At 58.1% G+C, this 27,758-nt stretch overlaps 1 protein-coding gene across 1 annotated transcript; it reads left to right on the top strand.

Moving 5' to 3' along the window:
• The first annotated feature begins 9,016 nt into the window (after positions 1-9,016).
• Positions 9,017-25,949, top strand: Pxylp1 (2-phosphoxylose phosphatase 1). The gene is given in 7 exon segments (XM_048334923.1): positions 9,017-9,039; positions 16,537-16,669; positions 21,234-21,392; positions 21,622-21,686; positions 21,688-21,749; positions 23,746-23,885; positions 24,880-25,949. Coding segments are annotated over 6 exon segments (1,443 nt in total). The 5' UTR covers positions 9,017-9,039; positions 16,537-16,590; the 3' UTR covers positions 25,818-25,949.
• The last annotated feature ends 1,809 nt before the right edge of the window (positions 25,950-27,758 follow it).

Raw genomic sequence — 27,758 nt, 5'->3', positions numbered from 1 at the left:
TCATCTGAAAAAAAAAAAGAAAACAAACTGAAGTCAAGGGCTGACGTGTGGCTCAGCGTCTGCTTAGCAGGAGAGAGGACCTGAGTTCACATCCCAGTACCATCCAGTAACAACAGCAACAACAGCAACAAATTGTTGCTTGTCATCCTAGCTACCTGAGAGGCTGAAATTAGGGAGAATCAATGTTCCTGGCCAGCCCAGGCAGAAGAGTCCCCGACAGTCCATCTCAGAGAGAGAGGAGGGAAGCACAGTCCAGCTGTGCTCACCTGGGCAGGAGGTAAGACTGACCCTGTGTCGAAAGTCACCAGGGCAAAAAAGGGCCGGAGGCCTGGCTCAGCGGTAGAGCACCTTGGCTGGCAAACACAGTACCGAGTTCAAACCCCAGGACTGCAAACACGGGAGTACAGGGAGCTTCGAGTGTAGCTAGCTCCTAGATCTAGGACAATGCTAAGGGTTTTTTCTTGGGTTTGGTTTTGTTTGTCGGTTGTGGGGCTTGAGCTCAGGGCCTCGCCATAGTCCCTGAGCTTTTTCACTGAAGGCTAATTAATGCTTTACCATTTTGAGCAGAATGGAATGGAGGGGTGGCAGGATAAACAGCCAGCACCCTGCAGCAGAATTCAGAGCCCTGGGAGAAATGGGCTTTCGTCCGTCCGGGTGGCTTCCCTTTTACCCAGGGAAGGTGACTGAACTTGAACTCGCTGAGGCCATGTGAAATGCAAAGGAAGAGTCTCATGAATGTGTAAGTGGAAGCGGGGTCATTGCCACAGAGCCCTCACGCTTGTAGCAGGCAGCCGGCTCCCCAAGAGCCCAGGGGGACCTCTGTCCTCCGTGGAAGTGCCCCGAGTCTGTTCTCTCCATAACTTTGAATCCCAGTTGTAGCTCCCTCCCTTGCAGGCCCTGCCCCTCTTCTTTGGTTGTTGATTATATGGCTTGAACTCAGGGACCGGGTGCTTTCCTTAAGCTTTGTTCCCTCTCAAGGCTAGCCACTTCTTTTTTTTTTTTTCTGGTGGTTCATTGGAGATAAGAGTCTCACGGACTTTCCTGCCCAGGCTGGCTTTGGTCTTCAGATTTCAGCCTACTGAGTAGCTAGGATGACAGGCGTGAGCCACCGGCACCTGGCATGCCCCTTTTTTATTTTAACTTAAAAAAAAAATGTTGGCCTAGGGCTGGGAATGTGGCTTAGTGGTAGAGTGTTTGTCTACCATGCATGAAGCCCTGGGTTCGATTCCTCAGTACCACAGAAGCAGAAAAGGCTGCAAGGGGCACTGTGGCTCAAGTGGTAAGAGTGCTAGCCTTGAGCAAAAGAAGCTCGGTGCTCAGGCCCTGAGGTCAAGTCCCAGGACTGGCAGGAAAAAAAAAAAGGTTGGCCATACTGGAGTTTGAACTCAGGATCTCATGCTTGAGAAGAGTAGCTGAGTTGAGAGAGAGACAGGTGGATAGATTATGGGTGGGAGGATGGAGGCAGAGGCGAGTGGACAGATGGACAGCAACCCCACCGTCGAAGCCACTCAGAGACCCCCAGGATTAGATGAAACCTAGTGCGGAAGGCCTGACATCGGGGAGGTGATTGGTGAATGGTGGCTCTCTCGGCTGCCCAAGCCTAGGAGGTTTCAGAGATCTGGACCCTTCTCCTTCTACCCGTCATTCATTCACAGGAACAATTAAAAGCGCAGTTTCGGAAATGGAACTTCCACACACAGAAGGAACATTTCAATGCGCTAGGAATTCACTGAAACCAGCAGGGAGCCGGTTGTGGGGGGTGGCGGGGGGAGGTGGCATTTCTTTCCCCCGCCTGCCCCCTGGTGGTAACTGTGGGCGCCACAGGCTGAGCACCTGCCCGCCTTCCCAGGCAGGGAAACCTGGGCTCCGGGCCGACTCAACACTGCCATCTCGTGTCGGTCAGCATTTTCGCAGCAAAGCCTCTAAGAAACCTCTGTAGGAGAGAATTTCATTTACTTATTTTTAATCAGTCCTGGGGCTTGAACTCAGGGCCTGTGTGTTGTCCTGTGCTGTTTTTGTTTTTGTTTTGCTCAAGGCTAGGGCTCTACCATTTTGAGCCACAGCGCCACTTCTGGTTTTCTGGTGATGCAGTGGAGCCGAGAGCCCCATGGACTCTGCCGCCCGGGGCTGGCTTCCAACGGCGATCCTCAGACCTCAGCCTCCCGAGTGGCGAGGATGACGGACGCGAGCCGCCGGCGCCCGGCTTCAGAGCTGACCCCCTTGAGCTGTGAAAGCGAGACGTCCTGCTTGTAAGGTAGATCTGATCAAAACCTCTGAAGTGTGGCTCAAAGGTAGAGCACCTGCCCAGCAAGCTGAAGGTCCTGAGTTCAGATCCCAGTCACACACGCACACACACACACTACCTGGGAACCAGTGGCCCACACCTGCAATCCTAGCCACTCGGGAGGCTGAGATCTGAAGATTGCCGTTGGAAGCCAGCCCGGGCAGGAAAGGCCATGAGACTGTTACCTCCAGTGAACCACCAGAAACCTAGAAGTAGAGCTATGGCTCAAGTGGTAGAGCACTAGCCTTAAGCACAAATGCTCAGGGATAGCACCAAGACCCTGAGTTCAACACCAGGTCTGGCACAGAAGAAAAAAAAAAAAAGAATCTACAACCCAAGGCTCTGGGGGGGAGGGTACAAGCCTGTAACCGAACCACAAAGGAGACAGAGGGAGGAAGGCCTCCAGCTTCAGGCCATCCTGGGCTATCTATAGTAAGACCTCATCTCAAAAAACACTAAGAGGGGCTGGGGATATGGCGTAGTGGCAAGAGTGCTTGTCTTCTACACATGAGGCCCTGGGTTCGAATCCCCAGCACCACATGTATAGAAAATGGCCAGAAGTGGCGCTGTGGCTCAAGTGGCAGAGTGCTAGCCTTGAGCAAAAAGATGCCAGGGACAGTGCTCAGGCCCTGAGTCCAAGCTCCAGGACTGGCCATTAAAAAAAAAAAAAAAAACCCACTAAGAATCTCTAACCCAAAGCTCACCAGGATGTCTGGATCTGGGGGGCAACCTCCTTGCTCCCTCTGTGTGGGAGGGAGGGGCTGTGCCCACTAAACAGGGACTTGGCATTTATGAGATCTTATCACCAGCCAAGTTAATAATGCATCCGAAGAGGAAAAAAAAATATTGCCATGCAGTTGGGTGGGTCTGAAGATGATTCCATTTTTAAAGGGCTATTACTTCAGAGTCCTGATGTCTGGGATGCTGTTAAAGAATATTTTTCCCTCTTTTCTTTCTTGAAGTGTCACCATGACAACAGAGAGAGAGAGAGAGAGCAAGAGGGAGAGAGAGAGAGAGAGACCCATCTCCTGGCTGGGAATCAATGACCGATCTGTCTACACAGAGGATTAGAATGCATGCAGCGGGTTGGGAATGCTCCGTCTTGTTTTCCTTCAGCAAAAGCCCCGGCTTCTCGTCCAGACTAAGCAGGAGCCCAGATCCATCAATACTCACCGACTGGGGCCAGCGCCATTCATTAACAGGAACTCCGCAGCCAGACATGTATTGATCGACCGATATGTGCGGGGCACTCTGGGGTAGTTGGGGACATTAGTGTTCGAGATGCTAACTGGCCCTCTGCTGTGACAAATCACAGCGCCCCGCCCCCCACCAGGCAGTGGGAGACAGGAGGGGCTGACCCACACAGGAGACCCTGGAACCAAGCCCCCCACCCCCCACCCCCACCCCATGAAGAAGCATGGCTCCTATCTGACAGGAGGCCCAGGACAGGGCTGAGCAAGTCCACCTGGGGCCTAGAGCGTATGAAAGCCAGCCCTCAAGACCCGGCCTGTCACCCCATGAAGTGGGACGAAGAGTCGCAGAAAAGCCAGGCACCGGTGGCTCGCGCCTGTCACCCTAACTCCTCAGGAGGCTGAGATCTGAGGATCGCGGTTCAAAGCCAGTCTGGGCAGAAAAGTCCCCGTGAGACCCTTATCTCCAGTGACCCACCGAGAAACTGGAAGCGGAGCTGTGGCTCAAGTGGTAGAACAGTAGCCTTGTGTGCAAAAGCTCAGGGACAGTGCCCAGGCCCTGAGTTCAAGCCCCAGAACTGACACACACACAGAGAAAACGAATAATAATAATTAGTATAATTCATTATGTTAGCAGGTTAAAAAAAAAAGAATAGGAGAGCACTGGGGGTGTAGCTGAGTGGATAGAATGCTTGCCTAGCACTCAGGCTCTGGGTTCGATTCCTTGGTGCCACACAACCAAAAATAATTGAATAAAACAACTACTTAGCTCTGCACACTATGCATGAGGGGCAGTCACCGAGTGCATAGTTGTGTGTTCTGGGCTACGGCTCCACAGGGAAACTGAGGCTGGACACAAAGAAAGAACCCAGTCCATCCAGTGTTCACGCATCTGAGAGAAATGTCCACCCCACATGGCTTTGCGACCTCGAGCCTTGAAAACTGCAAAGTCACCAGAGGGTAAAATGGGTTGGTCCTCTCTTGGAGGATTGTTTAATTTTTCTCCACGGTCAGAAAATTCTGTAGCTCAGCGAAAAGGGTCCTGGCATGTCCGGGAGACCTGGGTTCTAGCCCCGGCTCTCTCCTGGGATACCAGGCCCTGTATTACCAAACCCAGGGTTTTCTGTTGAGTCGGGGTCTCACCGACTGTATGGAACTGTGATCCTCCAGATCTCAGCGTCCTGAGTAGCTGAGAGGACAGGCCTGGGTTCCCAGGGCCCAGTGACTCTCAGCATTGTAAGGCTGTTTCCTAGCTCCCATCTCTTCTGCTTGGGGTCCAAAGTAGAAATGTGTGATAATATCTGGACTTCATCTTTTCCATTCATCCCAATTTTGTAGAGTGCCTGCTCTCTTCCAGGTACTATGTTAGATGAAATAAACAGCTCCCTTGCTGTCCTCTAGGATTTCTTTTTCTCTCTCTCTTTCATTGTGTCAGTCCTGGGTTTGAACTCAGGGCCTGGGCACTGTCCCTGAGCTTTCTTGCTCAAGGTTAACACTCTGCCACGGCTCCGTTTCTGGCTTTTTTTTTTTTTTTTTTTGGTGCTGAATTGAAGAGTCTCACGGACTTTCCTGCCTAGGCTGGCTTTGAACCACAATCCTCAGATCTCAGCTTCCTGAGTAGCTAGGATGCAGGCGGGGAGCCACCGGCGCCCAGCCTTCCTTTTATGATTCCTAAAAGTGGTTTGTGTGAGTTTATGTAATTCTTGTGTCTTTCTTTCTTCCCCCTACACCAACCCTGCCAAGAAACATCTTTTAGCTGAGTGAGGAGTTTAGAGGACACAAATGATTATTTAGCCCTATGATTCATCGAATGACTGAAGTTTTTTGTGTGTGTATGTGGGTTTTTTTTATCTTTTTCCTTTTTAGCTCAAGGTCGAGTTCAGAGCCCTCTCTTATTTTTATTTAATGTGGTTATTTTGTGTTCTGTTCTTCCAGATTTGCCTTTCTAATTAAATTTCACTCAGATAGATGGGAGGAGAGCAAGCCTCCTAGCTGTTCTGGGGGGGAGGGACGGCAGCCGGGCCGGTCAGATGAATCACGCATACATAAATAATACACAGCAGACCACCCTGGAGCTGGGGAAACGGAGCCAGACCGTGGTGTTCAGAAGAGGATAGCATCTCGGAAAAAATAAACCCTCAGAAACGACCTTTAGTCTTTTGGTTGTTTGCAAGCGCTTGCTCTCTCGAGTTCTCTCTCTCTCTCCCTCCCTCCCTCCCTCCCTCCCTCCCTCCCTTCCTCCCTCCCTCTCTCCCCCTGGGTACTTTCTGCCCATTCCCCGTCCCATCTTCTGTTTTCATGTCTTTCATGTATGTTCTCTGCGATAGGAGTTGACATAAATCTATTGTAGGTGATTTTTTTTTATCTTTGTTTTTTTTGTGTGTGTGTTCTTTGTATCTGCGATGAACAGGCGTTTCTTAACAGAAGTCATGGTAAGTAGAGTTTATATTTATAATCTGGGCGTTTGGGGGAGAGGACACTATAGAAATATTTCATGTGTGGGGGCTGGGGCTATGGCCTAGTGGCAAGAGTGCTCGCCTCCCATACATGAAGCCCTAGGTTCGATTCCCCAGCACCACGTATACGGAAAACGGCCAGAAGGGGCGCTGTGGCTCAAGTTGGTAGAGTGCTAGCCTTGAGCCAAAAGGAGCCAGGGACAGTGCTCAGGCCCTGAGTCCAAGGCCCAGGACTGGCAAAAAATAAATAAATTCATGTGTGTGTGTGTATAGCAGTCCAGGCCTTTCACACTTAGAAGCTGGTTCCAGTAACTCACCCCTGCACCACCATCAGAGGCTAATGGGGATTGTTGTCCATTGGGACTGTCTGTAACCTGCCCTCTTCCTCCTCCTCCTCCCCATAGCAAAGTTGACTCTCTGAGGCAACTGGGCAGGACAAAGGAAGCTGTGCAAATATTTGCCCAGTTCACTGGGTGGAAGGCGGCCACCTGCCCCTGGCTGCTCACTCCCAAGCAGACATTGTCAGTATAAAACGGCAAACGCACCAGTGGCTCACGCCTGTCATCCTAGCCACTCAGGAGGCTGAGAGCTGAGGATCATGGTTCAAAGCCAGCCCAGGCAGGAACGTCCGTGAGACTTTTATATCCAGTTAACCCCAAAAAGGCCCGACGTGGAGCTGTGGCTCAAGTAATAAAGTGCTAGCCTTGGACAAAAAAAAAAAGCTCAGGGATCCGCACCCACGGGTCAAGCCCCGGGACATAAAACTCAAATATTTTCTGAGCAGCAGGCTTGGGTGCGCCTGGGACTAGTTTTGTAAGACGGGGTGGGGGTGGTGATGTAGAAGAGGGAGATGTTAAACTGATCTTGGTGTTTGGGGTGCTCGTGTTTGTCCTAGCCGGGGTGCAGAAAAATCAGGAGTCTAGAGAGGGAAGGAGGAGGGGGTTTGGGTGGGAGGCCTGGCTTCCAGGCCCTTGGCAGCCAGGTAGGAGTTTTGGAACCCATGAGGTTTTTTTATTTCTAGTTCATGGATTGGATAGGGGCTCTGCCAGTCCTCCGGGCGGAAAGGAGACCATTCCAGAACAGAAGACGGGGCACAACTGGACCCCAGGGGTAAATGCGGTAAGGACCTGGGAAGGGAAGAGCATGGGATTCGAGGCGGGAAATTGGGGGTTGATGGAGGTAGAGCTAAAATGCCCGGGAAGAGAGCTCTGTGGACCCAGGAGTTAACAGGAACACCCGAAGAGGAAAGGAGGACAGACCTTGGACCACAGCGCCCTCGCACTGACAGCAGACGCCGCTCCTGGCACTCTGTTGACAGTCTCATCTGTTGGTGCACACAGAGGAAGCTCTGGGGTGTGTGTGCGTGAGTGTGCGCGTGTGCGCGTGTGCTGGCCTCGCGGCTCGAGCTTTGGTCCTCAAGCCTCGCCCACTGCCATTGGAGCCACAGCCCCTCCTCCGGCCCCTTGGGGCGGATAAGGGAGGTCGGAGTCTCCTGGACTGGGTTACCCGAGCTGGCGCCATGGGGCTGAGAAGCCCGGGCTGGATTCCCAAGAAGTGACCCGGGAGGACCGACACGCCCAGGTGGGCGTCGCCGACGGAGCCGGGGATGGGGAGGCCCGGCCCAGAGGGCAAGGGTCAGCTGGGGTCCACGCTACCCCCCCCCTCCCGGGACACACGCGCCCACCTGAGCCCGGGACAGGCACCCTAAACAGTGGCCCTGAGCGGCGGACCCCGCCCCCGCGGAGACCCCGCCCACCAGCACGGCACGCCCCCGGGGAGACCACGCCCCCACAGTCCCGCCCCCGTGGAGGCCCCGCCCACCAGCAAGACACGCCCCCGCGGAGACCTCGCTCACATGTATGGCCCCGCCCACTAGATGGCCCCGCCCACCGACGTGACACGCCCCAATAGAGACCCTGCCCGCGCTCCCGGCCCCGCCCCCGCGCGGGTCCCGCCCACCTGGGGGTCTGGGTCTGGAGATCCGGTGCCCGCGTTGCACCCCACGGCCCCGCGCACGGCCCCGCACGGCCCCGCGCACGGCCCCGCACGGCCCCGCAGGGCCTCGGGGGAGGAGCTCCGGGCGCCCCGCGCGCTCGGGGCGGAGCCGAGGCCGGGGCCGGGGCCGGGGCGCGGCGGGGCCGGCAGGGGGCGCCGTGCACCTCGCGCCGCGCCAGGCCCGAGCGCGCGGGGCCGAGCCGCCAGCCGGGCGCGCGGTGGCGGCGGCGGAGCCCGGGCCGGCGGGGGAGTGAGGAGCCCTCGGGCGGGGTGAGTGTCCTCCGAGCCGGGCTGCGCGCGGGGCGGCGGGGCGGCGGGCGCGGGGCGGCGGGCGGGGAGGGCGCCGGCCCGGCGGGGTCGGTGGCGGTCGGTGCCGCGCTGCGTGGCGGCTCCGGGCGGAGGGGACGGGCGCGAGGCCCACGGTGAGCGCGTGGACGACGGGGGCCCGGGCCGGGACCCGAGAGTCGGGTCAGAACCCAACCACTAGACGCTCTCCCCGCCCCCGGCGCCCCCGCTCCCCCGCCCCCTGCACCCCACTTTCCCTCCCCCTTCGCCCCCTCTTTTCCTCCCCCTGCGCCCCCTCTTCCCCTCCCCTGTGCCCTCGCTCTCCCTCCCTCTGCGCCCCTCTTTCCCCCCTGCGCCCCTCTTTCCCGCCCCCTGCGCCCCCTTTACCTCCCACCGCGCCCCTTTTCCCTCCCCCGTCGCCCCCCACGCGCGCTGGGGTCCCTGTCTCCGCCCCTCCTCGGCCCCCTCCCCGTCCCCCCACCGGGGCCTCCTCACTCGGAACGCTCCACCCCGGCCCGGCCTCCCTCTCCGCCCCCCCCCCCCCCCGCCTCGCCCCGCCCGAGCTCCCGGATCCCCTTTCCCGGGCGACCCCGAGCGGGCTGCGCTCCCGGTGAGGGGGCGCCGGGGCACCGGCAGGGACCCCGGCGCGGGCGGCCACCTCCCCGGCCCCGCCGCGCCCGGAGGGAGACCTGGGGCGGGAGGCGCGGCCGGCCGGGGCCGTGGAGCTGAGACCCCCAGCTCGGGCCGGTGGCGTTGTCGCGGGGGGGCGATGGATTTGTGGATACCGAGATGGGCGCTGGCTCCTCGTGGAGGCTGCGGGCGGTGACAGGTGAGCCGGCCCAGTCACCCCACAAGTCACAGCCGGAGGCCCGAACCGCCAGCCAGGCCCAAGGGGGGGGGGGCGGAGTACAACTTAGGGACCTGTGCGGCTGTTTGCAGAGGCCCCAGGGTGGCCCCCATGAATGCACCCCCCCTTCTCCTGCCCAAGAGTTGTGGGTGCCCAGGACAGACATCTGGGGGGTGGGGAGGAGGGTGGGGGGGCAGCCACCCCCTCTTCATCCCCAGGCAGAGCTGAGGATGCACGGAGCCCGCCGGTGCACACGATTGTCCCATCCCTTCCACAAACCCATGAAGCCTTGGATGAAGTCGATTGCGATGTCAGAGAAGGGGTGCTAGAGGGGGGGGTTTCTCTCTCAGAGATTGGGGATGGAGTTGGGCACCGGCCGGGGCACAAGGGGGCCGCCTGGCCGTTGGAGCAGAGCACTCTGAGGGCTGTGTGTGGAACTGTGGGCGTGTGCTTATGCTTGCACACTTGCTGCTGGGGGGGGGGGGCTTGAACTCAGGGTCTGGGTGCGCATCCCTTAGCTTTTTCTGTTCAAGGCCGGCATGCCACTACTTGAGTCACAGCTCCACTTCTGTGTGTGTGTGTGTGTGCGCGTGCGTGTGTGTTTCATCGGAAATAACAGTCTCATAAGGGCTTTTCCTGCCCGGTCTGGATTTGAACCCTGACCCTCAGCTCTCAGCCTCTTGCGTAGCTAGGATGACAGGTTCGGGAGCCCCTGGCTCCAGCTCTTATCTGCATCTTTCCTGCTGGTGGGCTGTGTAGAATGAACGGGTTGAGTGTTCCTTTATCGCTGACGAGATGGGTAAATAGCCAAGGACACAGGGTCTCTCCTGAGTGTCCCGAGACTCCATGGCGTCTGCTTGGCCGTCTCTGGGCTAAGCCTCTGGCTGCCAGGAGCCCCTTCATGGGTCGCGGTTTCGGGGGAGGGCATGACTGGGGTCTTAAGCCCAGCCTGGTACTGCCCGCTTGCTGTGTGACTCAGTGTTTGTTGAGCAAAGAAGTAGATCGCACCCCACGCCGTCGGCCTCCGTCTGGTAGCCATCGTTTCCCAGTCTGCTGCCCTGGCTTGCAAATGAGTTCAATGTGCACGTCCATATTAAAAGCCTCTCTGGAGGCAGATGCGTTTGCGTATTGGTCGCGGGAACCGAATTGGGGGGGGGGCAGAGGGGGGGAGAGGTCAGTCCCTAGGGGGCGCTCTGACAACCTGAGGGTCTACCCTCTCCGCCGGGGACCCCAGAATTTCCAGGAAGGACCTCCCTGACTTGTGGGCCCTACAGGTGGATCAGAGGAAGGCCTGAACCCCTGGGGGGAGAGAGGTATGGTGGGGGGGGGCGGGTGCTACATGGACGGAGGAGGCAGGGTCGTGTGCAGAGCCCCTCGGGCCACTTCTGTCCCCATCCCTCTCCCCCCCCCCACACACACACACTGGGAGTTCCCCTCCTGTCTCCCACATTTCCGATCTTGTCATTTGGGGAGGGGAGCTGTGTTTGGGGGACATGCCTCCACTTTGTAAAAAGCCAGGCCAGGGACCACAGCCCTAGGGAGGGTGATGCTGGGGTGCTCACCCCCCCCCCTTTGGGAGGACCTGCATCAGCCCTGGCTGCCTGCGTTTTATCTTCCCTACACAGATGGTCTCTGTCTTCACTGGCTGGTTCTTACCCAGAATCCCTGGAGGGGGGGAAAAAAGTGTTTTCTAGAAGAGGTTTAATTAATGCCTGCCGTTTTTCTTTTTGAGGGAGAAAGGAGGCGGGGCGGGGGGGAGGAGGAGGAGGAGGACGGGCTTCTGTGTGCGGGTTGCAGGAGAAAACATGGGAGATTCGTTCGGATCCTGCAAATCCTACTGGGGAGATTTCCGGCCTGGCACCTGCTGCTGCCTGGCCGGTCGACTCTGCAGGCTGAGACCAGAGGATTGGCCTTTGAAGCCTGGCAGAAAAGCCGGGGAGACTCACCTGCAGTTAACCGCCCCCCCCCCCAAGTTCCAGGCCGCCAGGGGAAGGGACCTGTGGCTCAGGACATGGGCCGGGGGTGGGGGGGCTCTTGCTAGGCAGGTGCTTTTCCCGTCCAGCCACACACCCACCCCTTGGGGACTTTCGTTATTTTTCAAATGGGATCGGGCACTTTTTGCTCTGGGCCCGCTTCAGAACTGAGATTCTCTCCTTCTCTCCTCTACCTGTGTTTCTTACACGGCTGGGGCCACGGGCACCCCACTCCTCCTCCACGGGGCTCCCTAACTTCTTGTCCAAGCTGCCCTCAAACTACCAATCCCCACCTCCTGGGTGGCAGGGATTACAGGTGTCAACTTGTGGGGGTGGGGAGGGCTCCTTCCTTGCTCTTTGGTTACAATCTATCTCCACCCTAGTTTCTGTTGGAAACACAGATGGGGAATCCAATCAAGGCGCATTTGTGGTGGAAGGTTCTGGCATGGACCCTGTTTGGTTTTGTTTGTTTGGTTTTTCTTTTCGGCCCCATTTCTAAGGTTTAAAAATTTTTTTTCTTGCTGTCTTCTTGAGAAATGAAAGTATATTTCAGGAGCTGCCTGACGTCAGCAGGCGGGCAGATCTGAGCTAGGCCGACGCCTCCTCGTTCCTGTGTCCCGTAAGTTCACACACAGCGTGTGATTTTGGGGTTTCTTTTGTGCGTCTCCCCCGATGTCTACCGGCTGTCTGGCTATAGCAGCTGCTTTGCGGACGGTGTTTAGCCACCCTGCGTACAGGCGGTAATTGCAGAGCGCCGTTCTTTCCACCGGCTCTTGGCTCGAGAGGTGTTTGTGAACTGGGGTGCCAAGGTAGGAAGGGAGTTGAGCTGCTCAGCTGGGTAAAAAGGCCCAGGCCCGGAGTCCCGAGGCCATTGGCCCGGCCCGGGCACATGATCACACCTCACACACAGGCATGCTGGGAAATGTAGTCCCGTGGCACGTTGAGGAAGAAGACAGGTGCCTTTCCCCTCCTCCCGAATCAGCTTTTCCTTAGCAGGAAAGGAGGCCTGGAGCCGGCAGCGCAGGACGTCATCCTGAGACCAATCCACAGTAGAAAACCCAGGAGGAGACCCCAGGAGAAATGGCCTTCAACCCCCCCCCCCAGCAGTACAGATTTTCCCCCTCCTTACCTCCCCGCCCCCCCCATCGCTGCTCATATCTAGAGGTCAGGAGGGGTCCCACGGAAGCGTGACCTCCGGTTCTCCACGAATGCCTCGCGGGCCACGCGGGGAAGCGACGGGTGTGCGTTCGCGCGTGGTGCTGGTGTTTGCTTCTTGGGCGTGCTGTTGGCAGGCGACGGGGCAGACGCTTCTCTCCCCCCCCCCCCCCCCCGCCGTGGAGGCTGCAGGGTCTCGTGGAGGCTCGCTGTCACGCGGGTGTCCGCTGTGGAGGGTTCGCCGTGGCGTGGCGGGCTGCACAGGACATGGCTGTAGCTAGGGACGTCACCTCTCGTGCCCCGTCTCTCTCTCTCCCTCCCTCCCTCCCTCTCTGTCTCTCTCTCTGGTTGTTGTCTGGTCCTCTGCCCGGGAATTACTCAGGCTGTAAAAATAGAGCCTGGCGCAGTGGCACCGGGGTGTGTGCGGTTGGCGTGGAGAGCCGGAGCCGTCATCCGTGCGGAGACTCGATGCTCCGCCGGAGCCCTGGCCCGGAGCCCGGAGGTGCGGCTCGGGAGTGGCCTTGCTCTGTGTGTGTGTGTGCGCGTGTGTGTGCGCGCGCGTGTGTGTGTACACGCACCCATGCGTACACGCCAGGCCTGGGACTTGCTCAAGGCTGGTACTCTGCCGCTTGAGCCACAGCGCCCCTTCTGGCCGTTTTCTGTATATGTGGTGCTGGGGAATCGAACCCAGGGCCTCATGTATACGAGGCAGGCGCTCTTGCCACTAGGCCATATCCCCAGCCCTTGTTTTGTTTTTTTTTTAACAGTCGTTTTGTGTGAGGAATCTGTGCCAAGGGCTGATTTCCGCCTCTGGGTGTTCTTACCGCTGCTCCTCATAGTCTACAGCCAGGATGGCAGCTTCACGGGTGACGGCCGCTGCTATCACTTCCCAAAGAGCCACGCAGTGAAGCCGGACGGGACACAGGCTTCCGAGAGAAAATAACCCGGGTGGGGGGGGCCGCCAAAGTGACTCCGATCTCCAGTAAACTCCCCAGAAAAAGCCGGAAGCGGAATTGGGGTTCAAGCCCCAGGACCGGCATAAAACAAACAAGCAAAAAAACAAACCCCAAATGACGGAGTGAAGGGTGCGGCTCGGGAGGCAGAGCACCTGCCTAGCAAACGCCAAGGCCTTGAGTTCAAACCCCTCCACCCCGTGTTGCCAAAAATAAAAAAATCCGTAAATGTGCAGGTTACCAGCCTGACAGGCGTTTGGAAGGAAGCGGCAGGGAAGCCGCCCGTGCGGCGGAGTGGGTGAACCGGGTCGCCGTGTTGCGTGGAAGCTCGGGGTAGCGGAGCCCGGGCAGCCCGCGGGAGGCCCCGCCACCCTTGGCTGAGCTTTCACCCTGCCGCCCCGCGCGCTTTGATCGCTGGGTCTTGAAATGCCAGTGCCTGCGTCGGACACCGGAGCCGCAGGGTCAGGCTCCAGAACGATCGCCCTCTCGCCTTCCGCCGCCGCGCCTTGTCCCAGGCCTGCCGCGCTTCGCTTCTCTTCGGGCCTCCTTTCTTCATCCTTCCCACCGGGGGCCTGGGCCAGGAGGTGAAACGAGTTCCGGTGGGGCTCCCTCGGTGGTGCTGTCCCGAGCCCAGTCGGTGCTTGATGTGGCCCTGGGCGGGACACATCTTCCTGGGTGGGAGATATCTGTCTATTGTGTGTGTGTGTGTGTGTGTGTGTGTGTGTGTGCGCACGCACGCTTGTGTGTGTTCCAGGGCTTGAACTCAGCGGCCTGGGAGCTATCTCAGCTTTTTTTTTTTTGCACTCAAGGCTGGTGCTCTACCACTTGAGCCACAGCTCCACTTCTGGCTTGTTGTGTGTGTGTGTGTGTGTGTGTGTGTGTGTGTGTGTGTGTGTGTTTTAATCCTGCCCAGATTGGTTTCGAACTTGGATCCTTAGATCTCAGCCTGCCGAATACTTGGGGTTACGGGGGGCGTGAGTCACCCACCCCCAGCCTCCGGTGGTGTCTTGGAGCCTCCGCATGACCCAGCCTAGAGCTGCGCTTCTGAGGCTCCCTCCGGCTCTGACTTGTTGGGGAGAAGGTCGGGAGTCGCTGGGTTACCCGGGGCTTTTCGTTACTTCCCGCCCAGTCATCCTCCTAGATATGAATTGTTTAAGATCAAACAACGGAGTTGACAAAGAACAAAGGTTCCCGTGATGGTGTCTGCCTCGTGTCTTACCTCAGCTTTGCGTCCGGGCTGGCAGGTGCTTGGGCAGCTCGGGGCGGGTAGCGATCACCACCCCACCGCGCTCTCTAGTGTGAATGGCCGTGTCCCATGGCCAGGTTGGTTTGGCTGCTTTCACCGAAGCAAAAGAACCGTGCCTGGAAAAGGTCGTGAAGATGGTTATCTTCCAAAGTGATCGGAGCTAGTGGGCCGACAGGAAATGGGTGTGGCCCGGCGTCCTTACCCCTCGTCATCGGCTCTGAGCCGGGAAAGGGGAAGAAGGAAGGTCAGGATGGGAGCCCGGCTCTGGTGCTCACGCCTGTCATCCTAGCTACTCAGGAGGCTAAGACCTGAGGCTCCTGGTTCGAAGCCAGACCGGGCAGGAAGGTCGGAGAGATTCTGAGCTCCAATTAGCCACCAAAAAGCCAGAAGCAGAGCTGTGGCTAAAGTGATAGAATGCCAGCCTTTAGCTCAAAAGCTCAAGACCACCCAAGTCCTGAGTTCAAGCCTTAGGACCAACACACGCACGCGCACGCACACACACCAAGGGCTCAGACTGTGGAGACTTCTAGTCATGCAAAACACGGCATTGGCGTGTTCCTTCTCCATTCAGACGCGGTGTTTACCGTAATGCAGTGGGAACTGCTCATTAGCTTGGACTCTCTTCAAGCCTGGGCTCCGCGGCGTTTCCTCGCACCGCGGGCCGACTGGAGCTAGCTGGGTGTTCTGTTGGTTTGCCGCGTCAGTGGGAATTGCAAGGGCTCGTTAGATCCCCGAGACTGAGACCTCACCGCGCGGGTTGGGCTCAGGGGACCCCACCGCGCGTGGCTGGCATCTGAGGGTGGAGAGGCGCTTCAGGTCCGGCCTGGAATTGGGAAAGCGCTAGCCCCACGTTTGTTTGGGGAACTGGGTTTGGCCTTGACGCTCACCGAATCAAAACCAGATGTCTGGGGGTTCGAGCGTGGGGGGCGGGGGTGGAGGAGGGCGCCGGTGGCTCACGCCTGTCATCCTAGCTACTCAGGAGGCTGAGGTCCGAGGATCAAGGTTCAGAGTCTGCCCTGGGCAGGAGAGTCTGTGAGACTCTCAGCTCCAACGAACCACCAGGAAGCTGGAAGGGGCGCTGTGGCTCAAAGTCATAGAGTGCTAGCCTTGAGCAAAAAGATGTCAGGGTACAGCGCCCGGGCCCAGAGTTCAAGCCCCAGGACACACACACACACACACACACACACACACACACACACAGAAGGAGTTTAAAGGAGGAACACCCAGAAACCCAGGAGAAGGAGCGAGAGCATCGAACGCCCCTACAGCGCATGTACATGAAGAAATCATAGCCAGGCAGAAATGACAGGACTCCCAATATTGGCAGTGGTTAAGGCGGTACTCATACCAACCCAGCCATCTGGTTCCCCCCGCTCTGCCCTCCCTATTTTTACATCTAGACCTAAATATAGACATCCACCCCACCCCAAGAAAAAGTCCTCGGCAGATTGAAGAGCTGGGGACGTGGGCAGACCCGCCCGCGCCGCCCGCACATGGCAGAGACCAGATCCGGGCGTCGGATCTCCTGGCACGGAGGGACGTCAGTGTGCTGGGTGTCGGTCCGTTCGCTTTGGCCTCTCGTACGAAGGAAGCCCCCAGCACTCCAACCAACGGAGATACAGCAGCCTCCCCGTTTCCGCTCACGGGGGGCGGGGGGGGCCTGTGGGTGGCGGCGTGCCTTCCCTGTGGTCCGGGAAGGTTTCCCTGGGGGCTGCGTTCGCCCGTGCGGTGGCCCTCTTCCGCCGAGGGGCTCGGCAGTCCAGGAGTAGCACAGCTGGCTCACGGCCCGTCACCCTAGCTACCCACGGGGATCTGAGGATCCAGGTTCAAAGCCGGCCCAGGCAGGAAAGTCCGTGAGACGCTCATCTCCGGTGGCACTGCGTGGTTCCACGTGGTAGGGCGCCAGCCGTGAGCAGAAAGAGCTCAGGGACGGCGCCCAGGCCCTGAGTTCAAGCCCCCATGCCCGTAAGCCTTCCTGTTCCAGAATCTTCTCCCCGTTTGCTGTCTCTCTCCTTAAATGAAAAGCACGCGAAGCAGGATGGACACGGTGGCGCCGTCAGGTGACCATGTTGATGGCTTCTCTCCCCCCCTTCCTCCCCCCCCCCCCCGCACGCGTGTGTCACCGTCATCGTTCTTCCCGTTCTTCCCGCAGGTCGGGTCCGCTGTCCGGGCTGAGGCCATGAGGAGGAGGTAGAAGGGGGCGAGGATGCTGTTCCGCAACCGCTTCCTGCTGCTGCTGGCGCTGGCCGCCCTGCTCGCCTTCCTGAGCCTCAGCCTGCAGTTCTGTGAGTACAGCAGCGGGCGGGGGGGGGGGGGGACAGGGGAGGGGCGCAGGGGCCCCCGAGAGCCAGCTTCCGAGGCAGAGTCCTCGAGCCCCCACCGCTGTAGCTCACGCCCGCCCTCTCCTGGACGTTGGTGGGTTCGATGAATAAATCCAAACCTGCTCTTCAGAGCAGCCTGAGCCTGCATCCCTTCCCTCTTCAGGGCAGGCTGAGCCCGCGTCCCTTCCCTCTTCGGGGCAGGCTGAGCCCGCGTCCCTTCCCTCTTCAGGGCAGGCTGAGCCCGCGTCCCTTCCCTCTTCAGGGCAGGCTGAGCCCGCGTCCCTTCCCTCTTCGGGGCAGGCTGAGCCCGCGTCCCTTCCCTCTTCAGGGCAGCCTGAGCCCGCATCCCTTCCCTCTTCGGGGCAGGCTGAGCCCGCGTCCCTTCCCTCTTCGGGGCAGGCTGAGCCCGCGTCCCTTCCCTCTTCGGGGCAGGCTGAGCCCGCGTCCCTTCCCTCTTCGGGGCAGGCTGAGCCCGCGTCCCTTCCCTCTTCGGGGCAGGCTGAGCCCGCGTCCCTTCCCTCTTCGGGGCAGGCTGAGCCCGCGTCCCTTCCCTCTTCGGGGCAGGCTGAGCCCGCGTCCCTTCCCTCTTCGGGGCAGGCTGAGCCCGCGTCCCTTCCCTCTTCGGGGCAGGCTGAGCCCGCGTCCCTTCCCTCTTCGGGGCAGGCTGAGCCCGCGTCCCTTCCCTCTTCGGGGCAGGCTGAGCCCGCGTCCCTTCCCTCTTCGGGGCAGGCTGAGCCCGCGTCCCTTCCCTCTTGGAGCAGGCTGAGCCCGCGTCCCTTCCCTCTTGGGGGCAGGCTGAGCCCGCGTCCCTTCCCTCTTCGGGGCAGGCTGAGCCCGCGTCCCTTCCCTCTTCAGGGCAGGCTGAGCCCGCGTCCCTTCCCTCTTGGGGCAGGCTGAGCCCGCGTCCCTTCCCTCTTCGGGGCAGGCTGAGCCCGCGTCCCTTCCCTCTTGGGGCAGGCTGAGCCCGCGTCCCTTCCCTCTTGGGGCAGGCTGAGCCCGCGTCCCTTCCCTCTTGGGGCAGGCTGAGCCCGCGTCCCTTTCCTCTGTCGCCGTGCACGCGAGGCTGAGCCGGTATCTGTGCAGTGCCGAGAGTCACGTCTCCGCTGCCACGCAACTCCCGTGCCGCCGTCTCACCCCGATGGGTGGGCGACCAGGGGGTTGGCACCCATCACTGCCCGGGACGTCTCCGTGGGGAGGGGGCACTTCCGTCGCAGGGTGGGTGGCGGAGAAGAGGCGCGGTGACCCCCGAGCGGCCCGGGGCTCGGCCATCGGAGGAGGGGGCGTGGAGGGCAGGTGGCTCGCGGCCCGCGTTTCCCGACTCCTGCTCGCCCGGGGGCCGCGTGCCAGGCGCTTGGGACCGCGGAGAGCGCGGGAAGTCCTCATCTCAGGCCGGGCGCCGGGCGGCTCACGCCGGTCACCCCAGCCGCTCCGAGGCTGAGCGCCGAGGATCGCAGTTCAAAGCCAGCCCGGGCAGGACCGTCCGTGAGGCTCTTATTTCCTATTAACCACCAGAAAACTGCGAGTGGCGCCGTGGCTCAAGGTGGTAGAGCGCCGACCTCGAGCACAAGGGCTCAGCCACGGCGCCCAGGCCCTGAGTTCAAGTCTTAACAAGTGACCAAAAAAAATCCTCGTCTCGTCCTTCCAGAATTGGAAAAAGAGGTCAAGAGAAGACGGACCTAAGAGGTTTAAAAATATACCTCGGGTGGTTAACGAACTGTTCAACAGGAATCTTTAACCCTATTCCTCCCCGTCCCCCCCCCACCCTACCCCGTGGGGGGGGGGGAAATGTGGTTTGACTTTCAGTAGTTCAATTGTGTACAGATTTGCACTGGCCATACCTTGGTCTGGGTGGTTAAGGGTGTCACTGTCACCTGAGTTTCCCGCTGAGACCCCCCCATCCCCCCCCCCCCCGCAGCTCTGAGGGACCTACGTGAGCCCCATCCACGGCGTTGTCGTTGCTTGAGCTGGCTCCGCGTCACTGAATGGCCCTGTGTGTCTGCGTCTCTGCTTACATAACGCTTCTGAAAGTACCTCTGTCTGGGGAGGGCCAGTCCTCGGCCGCACTTTTATTTATTTTTTTTAAGGAAAGAATTTGCGGGGTTAGGTAAGGCCCGGCGGGATCTAAAGCTGGTCGTCGACCTTGCGATCCGTCGGGGAGGGCGAGAGACCAAGACATGGACGTTCTTTCTGCTCTCCTACTTCTAGGTAAAGTGTAACTTCCTCTTCCCCCCCCCCCCCCACTTTCTGTAGAAATTTCGAGTTCAGTGGCTCTCTGTCATCTCTTTATTCCTTGCGCTTATCATTTCCTTTATACTGCACGCGTTCATAATGCGGCGTATTTTTCTTTCTGACTCTGAAATACATGGACCTCTTTTTCATCTCTCTCGACGGTGTTCGATGCCAGTTGGCACTGACAGTAAGGAATATCTGCGCGGTTTCAAATACAACTTGCTTTTCTCATCTGTTCAGTCAACAGTACGGTTTTGTTTTCCTGGAGTGAAGGCAGATTTTATTTCGTCTTGATGGGTAGGTTGTTGTTGTTGTTGTTTAATTCTTTTTCTGTTGCTGTTTGAATACACAAAAGTTACGACTGGGGTTATGATTCAGAAATCAAGTCATTGTAATCAGCATCTTGCCCCCCTCTGGGGAGAGATGCGTGCGGGGAATCCGCCAGGCTTTATTAAGCGCCGTGATCTGTGCGTAACGCGGCTTCCTGGGGCTGGCTGATTGCGTTGCTGCACCGTCGTCCGTGTTGTGCGTCCAGGCCCTGCGTGGTGTGGTTGTAGTTGAAGAATGGACCAGGGAAAACGCGACGTCTCAGGCCCCAGAAGCGCGCCGTGGCAGTGGGTTATTTGGGGTTTCTCCTTTGTGGCTCTTTTGCAGCCCCTGCTTCCCTGCCGGTCCCCCTGCGTGTCTCTAATGCTTGCTTTTGTGCTTTTCTCTCTGTGTTCGGCTGGCATGGTCCATGTGGCAGAGCCCTTCCTCCTCCTCCTCCTCCTCCTCCTCCTCCTCCTCCTCCTCCTCCTCCCCCTCCCCCTCCCTTAAAACAGACCGCCTCCGCGATTCAAGGCCAGCCTGGGAAGAGGCCTTTAGGGACACCTCGGGCTCAGGGAAACTTGTTTTCTTCCATAAAACAATTGTTGTTCCTTTGCAAAGTCACTGTGCAAACGGGACTAGGAAAACTCCGGCTCGTGGAAGCGTCTGTTTCTTTTTCGGCGAGAGGGTCGGTTGGTGGTGTTGTGCAACGTTGGTGTAAGGGCAGAAAGTTTCAGGAAACGCCTTGAACCATGTCGTGTTTTTTTTTTTAAACCGGTACTAGGCTTGAACTCAGGGCCTGCATGCTGTCCCCGAGCTTTTTTACTCAAAGCTAGTATGCAACCCCTTGAGCCATAGCTCCATTTCCAGCTACTTGGTGCCTAATTGGAGATAAGAGTCTCACAGACGTTCCCGCCCGGGTTGGCTTCGAACCACCGTCCTCCGCTTCGAGCCTCCTGAGTAGCTAGGATGGCAGGCGTGAGCCACCAGCTCCTGGCTCTCTGTTTGGTCCCTCTGTGGTCTGTATCCAACCAGACATCTCAAAGTCCGTGACCCTGCGTCGGGCCTGCCCTGCCCCGCTGGAATAACTCGACTCTACACCCCGAAAACACAAATGACCCCCACCCAGGGCCGGTCACAGGAGCGCGGGTTCTTGGCCGCAGTTCTGGTTCCCATCGGCAATGGCAGCAGACGGTTCCAGGTTCCGTCCGGCGCGGGCCCAGCGTGAGCATCTCCGGTCATTTAGTGGCCCGAAGAGCGGCGAGGGAATGGCGGGAGATGACCGCCAGGGAAAAATCACCATTCCTGGGCACGCCCGCGAAGGAGGGGGGAGGCCAGAGCCGCCGGAGCGTTCCGTGTCGTTCATACCGCGACAAAGGCGACGCGCGGAGGGCGACAGTCACGCGAGTCACGTAATGAGTGCAGGGTTCCTTTCCAACCACGGCGCCCTCCCCTGGCTTCCTCCCCCAGCGTCCCCCCCCCCCATGATTTGCACAGTGCATTTTCCACTCCTCCTCCTCCTCCTCCCATCTTGCCGTGCGCGGGGGGGGGGGGGGCCAGAGCCCCGTGGAATCCACCGCCACCCTGTCGTCTGTGCGGATTCGATCTCGCGTCCGCGTGGGAGAGGGAACGCTGAGCGTGGCTCGCCCCGCTTCACGCGATTCGTCCCCCGCTCCACCCGTGTCTGAACTCGGGGGCCTTGTGACCCCACGGTCGATCGACCGGGAAGAGGAATGTAGTGGAGGACCTCGAGGAGGCCCAGACGGGGGTGGGGGCGAGGGCGGAGGAGGGGGGAGGGCTGGCCCGAGAGAACGCACTGTCCCCCCAGATCGATGACGACTCCACTTAAGGGGGTCAGAAAAGCTGCCGACCTCACGGGGGGGGGGGCGGGGGGACACACAGGACAGAGCCGGCCCCGCCCCGCTTCTCCCTGCCGCGGGCTGGGCGCAGCTCCTCTACCAGTGCATGGCGGTGACCCCCATCCCCCCCACAGTTCACTTGATCCCCGTGTCCCCGGCTAAGAATGGCGGCAACGGCAAGAGTCGCAAGAGGATCCTGGCCCACCCCGCGACCGAGCCCCCCGCGGCGGACCCCGTGTACGAGGCCCTGCTCTACTGCAACATCCCCAGCGTGGCCGAGCACAGCATGGAAGGTAGGGGTGCCCCCCCCCACTTCCCTGCTCGGCCCTGCCGCTGGCCGCCGTGCCCAGGACGCAGCCCCCCCCCGGGGGGCAAAAGCTGGGCGCCCTGGGGGGCTCCCATGCCGGGTTGCAGCCGGCCCCCCCTCCCCTTCCTCCCCCTCCCTCCTCCCAGCCCTGTGCCCCTCCCCCTCCCCCTGCGAGAGTCCCGGCTCCGCGCCCACCCTCCCGCCTCCGCCCGCAGGTCACGCCCCCCACCATTTCAAGCTGGTCTCGGTGCACGCGTTCATCCGCCACGGGGACCGCTACCCCCCTCTACCCCATCCCCAAAACCAAGCGGCCCGACATCGACTGCACCCTGGTGGCCAACAGGTAAATCGCACCCGTCCCCGAGGCGCCCCGCTCGGCCAGGCCGGGAGCTGGAGAAGGCTGCGGGGGAATCGCTCCCCACGCCAGCCCGCCCGCTGGTGCCAGGCTGGACCTTCAATCCAGCACCCGTCCCGGGACTCAGCCTCACTGCACGCCCTCCCATTTCAGTGGGGGAGCCGGGCTGGGAAGGTGGCCTAGCGGTAGAGCGCTCGCCTCATATACATGAAGCCCTGGGTTCGATTCCCCAGCACCGCATCCACAGAAGAAGCCGCAAGTGGCGCTGTGGCTCAAGCGGCAGAGTGCTAGCCTTGAGCAAAAAGAAGCCAGGGACAGTGCTCAGGCCCTGAGTTCAAGGCCCAGGACTGGCAAAAAAAAAAATTAGTTCATAAAACAGCTGGGGGCAGGGGTGTGGCTTAGCGGTAGCACGGTCACCTAGCAAGCACACGATCTGAGTTCAAACCCGACACGCACACGCACGAAGACACAGCTGTCACCCGTCCCGTATTTTTTTTTTTTCTTCCACAAATCTTCACCTCTCTTATGAAAGCCATGGCGAGCACACGCAGCAGTTGCGGGCATCGTGAAGCAGTCAGCTGCCCCGGGAGCCTGGCGGGTCCCGGCCGGCACGTTCAGGGCTGAGATCCATTTCTAAAACTGGCCGCATCATTTCCTCAGATCCCCGCAAATCGCCAGCCTGAAATAATGGTCTGGAACGCCGTGTGTGTGTGTGTGTGTGTGTGTGTGTGTGTGTGTGCGCGTGCGCGCGCGGTGTTGATGGATAGCCCCGGTGGAGGGGAATTTGTATTGGCAAGCCTCCCTGTCGGTCTGGACATTTTCTTTCCGAGTTTGTAAACACGTATGTGCTTCAGCCTTGGGCGAAATAAACTAATTCTGTTTTTATGGAAAGCTGCGCCTCCCCGCAGCCGTCCAGGGTGATGTCAGACTCTGGGGCCTGTCAGGATGGGCATCCTCTGGTTTTTTAAGATGCAGTTTTTTTGGGTTTTTTTTTGCCAGTCCTGGGCCTTGGACTCAGAGCCTGAGCACTGTCCCTGGCTTCTTCCCGCTCAAGGCTAGCACTCTGCCACGTGAGCCACAGCGCCACTTCTGGCCGTTTTCTGTATATGTGGTGCTGGGGAATCGAACCTAGGGCCTCGTGTATCCGAGGCAGGCACTCTTGACACTAGGCCATATCCCCAGCCCCTTTTGTTTTTTGTTTTTTTTTTTTTAAAGATGGCTTTTTCTTTTCAGCTTTGTGGTTTGGGAAGATAATAAATTCATGTTGGCAGCGTGTGTGTGTGTGTGTGCGTGTGTGTGTGTGTGTGTGTCTGTCTGTCCTGGGACTTGAACTCAGGACTATGGGCACCGTCCCTGAGCATGTTTTGCTCAAGGCTAGCACGCTCCCATTTGAGCCACAGCGGCCACTTCTGGCTTTTTTGGTGGTTCCTTAGGGATAAAAGCTTCACACAAACTTTCCTGCCCAGGCTGGCTTCGAACCTTGACCCTCAGGCCACAGCCTCCTGAGACGTAAAATCCTCATGCGCCAACCAGTGCTGGCTTGACAGCCGTTCTCACAGCACGGCTGAAACCCACCGGGTGTTCAGGCAGCAGGATGGGCCGCGAGAACCATCCGCCTCTGCTTTCCTTTTCATGCTTCTCTGTTCTGCTGGGTAACACGGACATAGCCGTGGGCCGTTTCACTGCTTTGAGAAAATGAGTCTCTCCTCGTAGGCCACCTTCCTTATTCGGTGGAAATGGCGTACTCGTGACTGGAAAGACAATTATGTCTTGACTTGTCGTCATGCCTGAGTTCAAGCCCTAGGACTGGCAAGACCAAAACCAAAACAAGCCAAAAGGGGGTGCAACAGAAAGAAGGGAGGGGGGGAGAGACGGAGGTCAGAGTAAGCTGCCTTTGGAGCCCGTGACGCTTATGGGGTTTGCTTGGTGGGGGCAGGAATGTTCTAGAAGCCTGCGAGGACTAAATCCTCTGTTGTCTCCTTAGGAAACCCTATCACCCCAAGCTGGAAGCGTTCGTCAGCCACATGTCCAAGGGATCTGGAGCCTCTTTCGAAAGCCCCTTAAACTCCCTGCCTCTGTACCCTAACCATCCTCTGTGTGAGCTGGGGGAGCTCACGCAGACAGGTATGTGGGACGCCCCCCCCCCTTCCGTTCATGTCCAGTCAGAGCTGGCTCCCCAGGCAAGGGCCCTGGGCTCAGAGGAACCCCAAGATATCGAATTGAAACACCTGCTTTCTTCAAGTTAAAAAATCACCTTTCACTTTGTAGGGTGGAATGATGGTGTTCATCATTTCTGAAGGTTAAAATGTTGTACTGTGAAATGTATAGAGTCACTTAAACTCAATTAAAAAAAAATTAGGGGCTGGGAATGTGGCCTAGTGGCAAGAGTGCTCGCCTCGTATACATGAAGCCCTGGGTTCGATTCCCCAGCACCACATATACAGAAAAATCCAGAAGGGGCGCTGTGGCTCAAGTGGCAGAGTGCTAGCCTTGAGCCAAAAGAAGCCAGGGACAGTGCTCAGGCCCTGAGTCCAAGGCCCAGGACTGGCAAAAATAAAAAATAAAAATAATAATATTCTGAGCCAGATGCCGGCAGCTCACGCCTGTATAATCAATCCTAGCTACTCAGGAGGCTGAGATCAGAGGGTTGTGGTTCAGAGCCAAGTTGGGCAGGAAAGTCTGTAGGACTCTTATCTCCATTGAACCACCACAAATGGCGCTGTGACTATAAAGTGATAGAGCGCTAGCCTTGAGCAAAAGAGCTCAGGGACAGCGCCCAGGCCCTGAATTCAAGCCCCAGGACTGGGGGAAAATAAAACCACAAAAAAACCCTTTCAGGCTTGGGTGCTGATAATCCCAGCTATGTGGAAGTTTCGCCTGGTCTAAAACCAGATGAAAACAAAACCCTGCCTTGAAGCAAAGATAGAAAGATAGGTACTTACAGTGTGCTCGAATTAGAGCGCCTGCCTAGCAAGCACGCCGTTCTTAAGTTGTGCACGTGCACACACACACCCCCCCCCACGGGAGTGGCTTCCAAGTAGTCTTCTGTCACCCGCTCGTCCCATGAGTGTGGCCCGCGCCCGCGTGTGCAAGCCCATGTCGCCCCGCCTTCTCGCAGGAGTCGTGCAGCACCTGCGGAACGGCCAGCTGCTGCGGGACGTCTACCTGAAGAAGCACCAGCTCCTGCCCGACGACTGGTCGGCCGCCCAGCTCTACCTGGAGACCACGGGCAAGAGCCGCACCCTGCAGAGCGCGCTGGCCCTGCTCTACGGCTTCCTCCCGGACTTCGACTGGACCAAGATCCGCTTCCGCCACCAGCCCAGCACCCTGTTCTGCTCGGGGAGCTGCCACTGCCCGGCGAGGAACCAGTTCCTGGAGCGGGAGCAGCGCCGCCAGTACCTGCTGCGGCTGCGCAACGGCCTGCTGGACAGGACGTACGGCGAGATGGCCCGCATCGTGGACGTGCCCGCCAGGCAGCTGCGCGCCGCCAACCCCATCGACGCCATGCTCTGCCACTTCTGCCACAACGTCAGCTTCCCCTGCACCCCGAGCGGCTGCCTGGGCATGGAGCACTTCAGGGTGATCAAGGCCCACCAGCTGGAGGACGAGAGGGAGAGGCGGGAGAAGAAGCTCTACCTGGGCTACGCGCTGCTGGGCGCCCACCCCGTCCTCAACCACACCGTGGACCGCCTGCGGCGCGCGGCCCGCGGCGGCACGGGGGAGCTCTTCGCCCTCCACTCCGCCCACGACGTCACCCTGTCCCCGCTCCTCAGTGCCTTGGGCCTGGCCGAGGCCAGGTTCCCCAGGTTCGCCGCCAGGCTCATCTTCGAGCTCTGGCGGGACCGGGAGCGGCCCGGCGAGCACTCGGTCCGCGTGCTCTACGACGGCGTGGACGTCACGTTCCTCACCTCCTTCTGCAGGGACCACCCCAGGCGCCCCCCCAGGCCCATGTGCCCCCTGGAGAACCTGGTCCGCTTCGTCCAGAGGGACATGTTCCTGGCCCTCGACGGCGGCAGTACCAGTTATTTCGAGGCGTGCCACAGAGAAGGAGCGTGAAGGGGGTGCTCGGTGGCAGCACCGCGGGGCCGGGGCTCGCGGGCAAGGCAGGGAAGGGTCTGCTTGTCGTTCTGTTTTGGAAGGTTTCCAAGTCTTTAACGTTGTTGTTGTTGTTGTTCCCTATGTGCCAGTTGTGGGGCTTGAACTCACTTAGGTTTTGCTCAAGACCAGCGTTTGACCACTTGAACCAAAGCTCCACTTCCATCTTTGTGTGTGTGTGTGTTTGTGTGTGTGTGTGTGTGTGTGTGATTAGAGATAAAGAGTCTCACCGACTTTCCTGCCCAGGTGTGGTCTTGAACCCTGATCCTCAGCTCTCAGCCTCCCGAATAGCTAGGATGACAGGCAGAGCCACTGGCTCTGAGTCTTGATTTTAAAAGGCTTCACGCTGGGTTCGGGCTGAACAGGAAGCACGCGTTGCTGTCATTGGGTACGTGAGCTATTTGGTACGACATGGCCGGTTCGCAGAGAGCAGAGAAGACGGTACTCGATCACAGCCACACATTGCTCAGAGTGCCAGAATAATCTTCAGTACCCAAAATTTGCCAATCCACGTTTGTATTCCTTTAGCCTGCCAAACCTTAGAACCAGCAAACCTCAGCCACTGTTTTCTTACTCTTGGATGCTTTTACCTTTCAGTGAAAATTCTGTCTAAAACAAGGATTGGCACACTTTTTCCTTAAAGGATCAGGTAGGAAATACTTTAACCTGCAGACCAAAAGACCACAGACAGTCTTGGGTGGTAACTACCCCTGCTCTGCTGTGGTAACGTAGCAGCTCTGAGGAGAGTAACGGCATAAAGGTGTTTGTGTTGGCAGGTTAAACCGAAAGACAGGTAAGGGCCTCAGCGTTGGCTCTCTACGGCTGAAATCTGCAGACCTGGTTTTGAAACTAGGCTCTACTACCAGTTGTACAAGCAGCACTTTGAAAACCAGTTGACTACCAAGAATCGGTCAGTCAGTGGTTCTTCCAGACACTTCTGCTGGAAAGAGAATTTGATCACACGGGGAATCAGAGTGAATCCTAGGTGAACGACTAGCAGAAACACTTGATGTCCGTCGTGAGCGTGGTACAGGTTAGTTTCACCTATGTTTCAGGTACTTGTCTGCTGTAGTCTATCTGCTGTATAGACTTGAAATTTTTGTATTCCATTTAGTATTTTTATAGTCTAGGAAAATATTTTTGGGGGCCAGTTTTAGATGTGTTCTTATACCTATGGTAATATTTAATTTACTGTTCGGTGGGTGAAAGACCAAAAGTTGAATTCAGGCACACCCCCCACACAAAAATCAATAATAATAATAATAATAATGGCTCATTCCTTTTGACAGGCCCTAGAATTGAATCCATTTTTAGACCATTTTCACCAGTTGCAGTGGAAAATTCCAGATTGATGATTTTTAGACACGTTTTTAGGAGAACTTTGTTACTAGAGAGTTAAATAATCTTTCTAAGGTATTTTATATATTAGCGCAGTCGTAGTCGAATCTGTGGTCTAAATAATGGTGCTAGCTCCATCGGGAAGAAACGTAACCATTTGAGCTTGATTCGGCGATTCTCCAAACCGCTGGCATTCCGCGACCTCTCCTCTTAGTTGTTGTCCGAGTGTGACATTTGAATACGTCTGTTTCTATAAATAAAGTTTTGAAGGAATATGCGTCCTGTGCAGCTCATGTACCGGTGAGACGTGCAAGTTCTTCTCAGGTGAAAACGTGGTTTTCTTTTGTTGAATTGATCTTCATTGCTGAAGATGGAATTCTCCTGCACATACTTAAAGCCTTTCCAGATTACAACCACAAAGACCATCCTAGGGGCAGGGGTAGGAGGATCAGCCCAGGCAAACGAGTAAGACCCTATCTGAAAAGCACACTGGAAAGAGCAAAAGGGGGGGTAGGGGGGACAGCCCAAGTGATGAGTGCTTGCCAGAAGAAGGGGGAGGAAGCC

Source organism: Perognathus longimembris, chromosome 26 (assembly GCF_023159225.1).
Source record: "Perognathus longimembris pacificus isolate PPM17 chromosome 26, ASM2315922v1, whole genome shotgun sequence".
In the NCBI taxonomy this organism is placed as follows: Eukaryota; Metazoa; Chordata; class Mammalia; order Rodentia; family Heteromyidae; genus Perognathus; species Perognathus longimembris.
This window is presented reverse-complemented; position numbering and strand designations above follow the sequence as displayed.